General features: G+C 43.5%; 1 protein-coding gene across 2 annotated transcripts in view; it reads left to right on the top strand.

The window, feature by feature from the left end:
• The first annotated feature begins 610 nt into the window (after window positions 1-610).
• HTT (huntingtin) overlaps window positions 611-6,000 on the top strand; it is an 84,507-nt gene continuing 79,117 nt past the window's right edge. For both annotated transcript variants that reach the window (XM_075091983.1, XM_075091982.1), the window contains exon 1: window positions 611-806. In XM_075091983.1, coding sequence (XP_074948084.1) covers window positions 706-806 — 101 coding nt within the window. In that variant the 5' untranslated portion in view covers window positions 611-705. The remainder of the gene's footprint in view (window positions 807-6,000) is intronic.

Below are 6,000 nucleotides of genomic sequence, written 5' to 3'. Positions count from 1 at the left end.
CACGCTGCCAAGTTCCCAGTGTCCTGTCCCTGTCAATGGTGCCTGTCTTCTACACACAGCCCAAAATAAAGCTGAAAAGCCAGCAGCGCCTTGGCCGAGGACCTGGGGCCTGGGGCCTGAGGGGGCCGGCCGAGAACGCGGGCGGGAGGCAGGGAGGGGGTGCCTGATGGAGCCTGCCCCGCCCGGGGAGCGCCTGCCCCAGCCACCGGTCTTCCTGATTGGACAGCGAGCTTGTCGGTCTCCCTGCTGCCCCGCCCCTTACCGAGCCCGCGTCTGTCGGTACCTCCGGTTTCGCGTGACACCGCAGGGGGCTCTGTGTGTGCTCTCTGCGCATGCGCGTCCGGCGTGGCTGAGCCCAGGCCTAGGACCCGGGGCCGGGCGGGGAGCGGCAGCGGCGCGGGGGCTGATGGGACGGGTCCAAGATGGCGGCGGGGTGCCTGGGGAGCGCCCGCGGCCCCTTGCGGCGTCTCCCTCATTCATTGCGGCAGTGACGGACGGCGCGGCCTGAGCGGGCGGCGGCGCTGCGGCTGCCTCCGGCGCCGCGGCGGGCGAGCGGGGAGCGCGAGTCCTTGGGGGGGGGGGGGCGGGTGAGGAGGAGGAGGAGGAAAGAGCCGGGCCCGCGAAGAGGAAGGCGGCCGCCGCCAGGCGCCGTAAGAGGGCGAGGAGGAGCGGCGGGTCGGTGCCGCCGGCGCGGGCGGAGCGGACATGGCCACCATGGAGAAGCTGATGAAGGCCTTCGAGTCGTTGCGCTCCTTCCAACAGCAGCAGGGTCCGGCCGCCATCCCCGAGGAGCCGCTCCAGAGACCGTGAGTGACCCGCGCCCGGGGACCGGAAGGGCCCCCGAAACGCCCCGGCCGCAGCCTCCCTCGGGGCGCCGGGCCGCTGCCGCTCCGGAGCGGCGGTCTCCGGAGGAGTAAGCGCCGGCGTGCTTCCCCGTCCCTGGCAGGAGGCTGTCCCTGCGGACGTGTCCGGGAGCGCTGCCTGCTCTCTGTTTAAGTTTAAGCTAGGACTAACTTTCTGGGCAAACACATCTGAAAATACAGCAGTACGGGTGATGAACGGGAGGTGCAGGAATGCTGCGTGGGTCTCACGGGCTGGTTCTAGGAAGTAAAACGTTATCTCTAGCTAATACGCTGCTGGAAAAAGGGCAAAATCCCCTAAGCATAACTTAAGCGCTAAGCTGAATGAAGTTGAAGTCTGAGCTCTGATGCATCTGGGGAGAGCTGATGTGGACGTTTGTTTATGACACACTTCACTTTAAAATCCTGTGCTGTGACTTGCTGTGCAGATACCTCAGAGGAATTAGTTTAAATATTTCTGATATCATTTTGCTTTCTTAAATATTAGGGGCAAATGCGTTATGTTGTATCGGTGCGATATTCAGGTTTCCCATCGGGAGGCATTACCGGAGGGCAAGGACGAGGAGCTGTTCAGCACCACAGTGCTGCCCCTAACATTTGCATCCCAAAATGACTTTTATTGAGTAGGTGAAAAGACAGTAAGATTTGTACAGGATAAACACATGAGTCACAGTATTGCTTTTTCTCCAGCTGCTGGGGAGACAGGAGAAGCAGAAGGGTTGAGGAGCAGGTAACTTCTAAATTGACAGTTGTGTAGTGTTTTGGCAGAGGATGATAAGCGCTGGAGCTGGGCTCTTGGCCACCTGCTTCCACAGTACATTCTTATACGGGTGCCAACTAAATTATCATGGTTGGTACTGTTTGGAGGGTGTTGTCTCAAACAATGTCAATACATTTTCACACTTTTGGGGCATAATAGGTGAAAAAACTCATCGTCTTCATGAACTAATTGTTTTTAGATACCTTGCTGGTCTGCAGGGACTAATTGCTCTGTTATGTGTGTGTTTTGAGCTAGTACTTTATGTGACATGGGTGATAGATGGCCATATATTTCCAGTATTTCCTATATGTAGTTGAGAAAATCCGTCTAGAAAGTTACCAATGAGATAGATTGTGGTATTTCAAGAGAAAGTCCTGAAAATTGTTTGCGATGCTTGCTGAGGGATGTTATGCTTGGTTTGGGAGTCTGAATTTAGGCACACTGAACTCAAAACATGGAAAAATTAGGGTTGTAGTTGTCCTTGTTGACTTCGGTTTGTGTCTAAAAATAGGCTGTATGTTTTCAGAAAGCTGTCGGTATTGCGTGCCTCCAGGAGCTACACAAATTCAGTAACAGCACTAAGCCTCATAAAAGCCTATGAAAGGATATTGTGGCAGTCTTTGAAGTTTCCAAAACTTCTAGTGAAATACCAGGTGGCATCTTCAATGTAATTCACAATACTGTTTGGCTTTGGCTTTTGGTTTTTTTTTTCTGTTTGTAGTGAACTGGAAAGGAAAATTGCCCTGTGTTTCCCTTTCTTTTGGGGAGAGGTGGTTGTCTGCAAATAACACTTAAATAGTTTGTGGTTCTGTATGTTAACATCCTGTTCTGTTTACTGGTGTAAAAGGATGCAAGCTTACCTGTCAGTAATGAAAGAATAAATTAACTGGTGAATGTCCTAGCATAAATGTTACTGGTTTGCTCTTTGTTCCATAGCTGTTTCACATTGTTCATTACATCAAAAGTTGTCCTGTTGCCTAAGTTAGACAAGTGAGAAGCTGTCATTCCTCCACTTATAATCTCATTATTGCAGGCAATTTTTTTATTGGACGTTTTTGCTACAGTAAAAGTAAAACTAACTACTCATCTCTACTTTTTTTTTTTTTCTCCCAAAATAAGCTACCTGAAATTACAACACTGCAATGTTACCTCTTTGTGATTAAAAATAACAACTTAAAATCTTTCCTGTTGGAGTAGGCAGAAATGGCCTTTTAAATATTTTTGGTAGAAACTGAGCATTCTACATCTCATTAGTGAATGAGTTGTGCTAAGGGCTGCCTGTCTTCTGGTATGAAATGCTTAGGGATCGCAGAGATTGAGGTAGAGAAGACTTAATTGTTTGCACAACATGTATTGAAGTTTTTCTTAACTTTAAGACAGTGACTTCTGAACTCTTGATAAAACTGATATTCTGCCTTTACTTTTTTTTATATTAAAATATTAATTCAAGCTTTTGCCGAGAAGGTCAGGGCCTTTCTGTTTTAAGATTTTTATCAGCAATAATCATCTGTTATGCTTTTATTATGCATTACAGTCAGATATCAGTTTTTCACCCCCTCTTATCTGTTGCTGGGTTTTTTGGGTTTGGTGTTTGTTTTTTTTGAGGTGGGGGGTGTCCCTTTCTGTGAAAAGTTATATTGACCTCTCTCATCGTATTGCTTCTGTACGCTTCTGCTGAGGCACCTTGTTTTCTTCCGTATCTGTTCGTGGATTTTTCAGACCCTTAAATTTTGTTTGGAGTTCCGTGTTTTGTTTTGGATTACAAAGCTCCTGCTAACTTAGTTTGATTAGTATGATGTGAAGATTCAGAGTTTACTCAGTGAAACTGAAAAGCAGATGGGCTGTCACACAGCATCCTATGTTTTACGTTTTATTCATTTTTACCTTGTATTGGTGAGTTGAGAGAATGACTTGCTAATCGTTTTTCTGGAAAAGTATTTAGCTTTGATTTATTTAATCCAAAGGTGGATTCCTCACCTTTTCTCCTGGTAGCTTGTTCTGATAGTTAATTATTGTAGTTGTTTGTAATTATGCCCTATTTATGATTTTATTTTTTTCCTTACATTTGATTCTAACCATTACTTTTACAGTGAAAAGTGCTGCAAAAGCCAAAGAGTCCTCCAGCAATATCCATTTTTCTATACTCATGACCTTTTCTGGAATTTTTTATGTTTGAGTGAGGCTGTGGTCATAGATTGGTTTCATCAGTGCTATATGTAGAGGTATCATGACTTTTTTTGCTTAACTGAAGACCACTTGAACTGTGTGGATAATGCCTGTTGCCCTCTTGTCAGTGGTTGTTCTTAGATGTTTTTTTGGAGTTACCATTTCTAGGGTGTGTTGTAGACCAGTTCTGCTTTATTTGGCTGTCCATCATGTCTGTGTTACTACACATTGTCTGGGCTTAGTTTACTTCTTGATCCATTCATATTTCTGTTTGTTATTAATAGACTCTTTTTTGAGTTTCCCATTAATTTTCTCAAGATTAACATTGAGCCATTTGGCTTGGCCCTTTTTTTTAAATGCTGGTTCAGCTTTAGAGCTTCTGTACTCTTCTTATACATCCTGAATTCCAAGGCCTAATAAAAATTAGCATCAGTGAGCTGCATCTCTTTATGGCCAGCTCATCAGGACTTGGAGTACAAAATTATCTGGGCTTGTTGGTTTCCTCCTTTTGTTTATTAATCTTCTTGGCTAGAGATTGTCTGTACAAGCACGCAGAAGATTAAGCCCTTCTGCCTGTGAGATGAAGCTTTCCTGTAGATAACTGCTACTTCCAGTATTTCGTGCCTTCTGTTATTCATCAAATTAAAATGACCTTACACTTGCGGCTTGCTACTTCAGCTCTTTTCTAGGAAATACGTGATGCTGCTGTTGTCCCACTGGGTATGCTCATCAGCAGTTTGCCCGAGGACTTCATAATACTTCTGAACAGAGCATTTTTGTTTGTTCTAAAATAAAAAAAAATCATGTGTTCTGTCTCCAGATACTGTTCTGTTATCCTTCTCTCTGTAGGCACAGAAAATAAGTGCATGCACGCAATGTACACTAAGTGTTTGACTTCACCTTTTCTTTCGTGCCTTCAAAGGCTGATTTTTTGGAAGTTTAATAGCCAAGTGGCAGATGAAAAATTCAGTACGGCAAACTAGGTTGAATGTTTCTTCTTTTTTGCCTTCATATAGTAACTGATAGTTATTCTTCACCTCTAGTTTCTGTTATTTCAGTTTAAATGGTAGCTTGATAACTATATGCATTCCTTCTAAGTTTTCACATTACATTTTCTGTATTCAGGCCTTTAAAAATTTTTAAGTTATTTATTTCAGTGAGGTGGTAGATTCAGTATTAGGTGAGCTCTGTTTACAGAAATATGCTGAAGAGATTGATCTGTTCTAGTCTGAGTAGTATTGAACACTACTGCCTGCCTTGCTTAGGGCTATATTATGTGTAGATAATAAAGGACTTCATTCTGAAAGCAGTCTTATTCAGCAGTATCTTTAATGTGTTTTGTATCTGAAATAGCAAGCTTATGGGCAAGGATAGATGTGTCCGTCCTGTTCTTGGGTTGAATGTGTACTGAAAATGGTGCTCACAAGAGATGTGGGTAGTGCTATGTAAAATTATCATAAAAGTTGAAATTACTTATTCAGTTTCTTAGATGCCCATTCACATCAATGGTTCTTAAGTTGCTAAATCAGTTGGATGTTTTAGGAAGCATTTGCTCTTTTGTTAGAAGTGATCTGAAGGTGCTGTTAAAGACTCTGGTGCTTCATCAAGCTAGAAGGATGTTGTACATCTTGATCAAATTCCGGTTGGCTACTCACGTTCTGCCAGTTGCTTAAGAACACGAGACAAAGAAGAGATCCTCTTTGAGAAGCAATGATGCTTACCTATACAAAATACTGTAAAATTTTAATGGAAAAAATGGTTTTGTTCAGAACTTTGCCTTAAACTTTTGAAAAGGGAAAACATTTCTGGATTGAGATGAGAGGATCCTTGGGAGAGAAACTGAAATCTTGGGAGCAAACTCTTTTCAACCCCCCACTTCCAACCTGATGGAAGAAAAAGGACAGGGGTACTTGCAAAGAATGACTTTTTTCAAAAACAGTATTATTATTTGAGCTAAAGCTCTTAACTACTACAGCTTAATTGTTCAAAATTTTTGTCTGACAATGTATTTTGAGTTAGCTTAAAGTACTCACTGGCTACTCGCTGTTGGTCCTTAACATTGTGTTAGCTATATTAATGTATCTCAAGGCAGTTCACACTGTTTTCCAGCTTCTAGTTCAGAGACATTGTTTTGCGATTTGATGGTTTTTCTATTTTTGCAAAGACAGAAAATTAAATGCTAAAAATACAGATGATAAATTTTCACTCGTAAAA

Source organism: Phalacrocorax aristotelis, chromosome 4 (assembly GCF_949628215.1).
Source record: "Phalacrocorax aristotelis chromosome 4, bGulAri2.1, whole genome shotgun sequence".
In the NCBI taxonomy this organism is placed as follows: Eukaryota; Metazoa; Chordata; class Aves; order Suliformes; family Phalacrocoracidae; genus Phalacrocorax; species Phalacrocorax aristotelis.
Note: the sequence above shows the minus strand (reverse complement) of the source record. Positions and strands in the feature narration are given on the sequence as shown.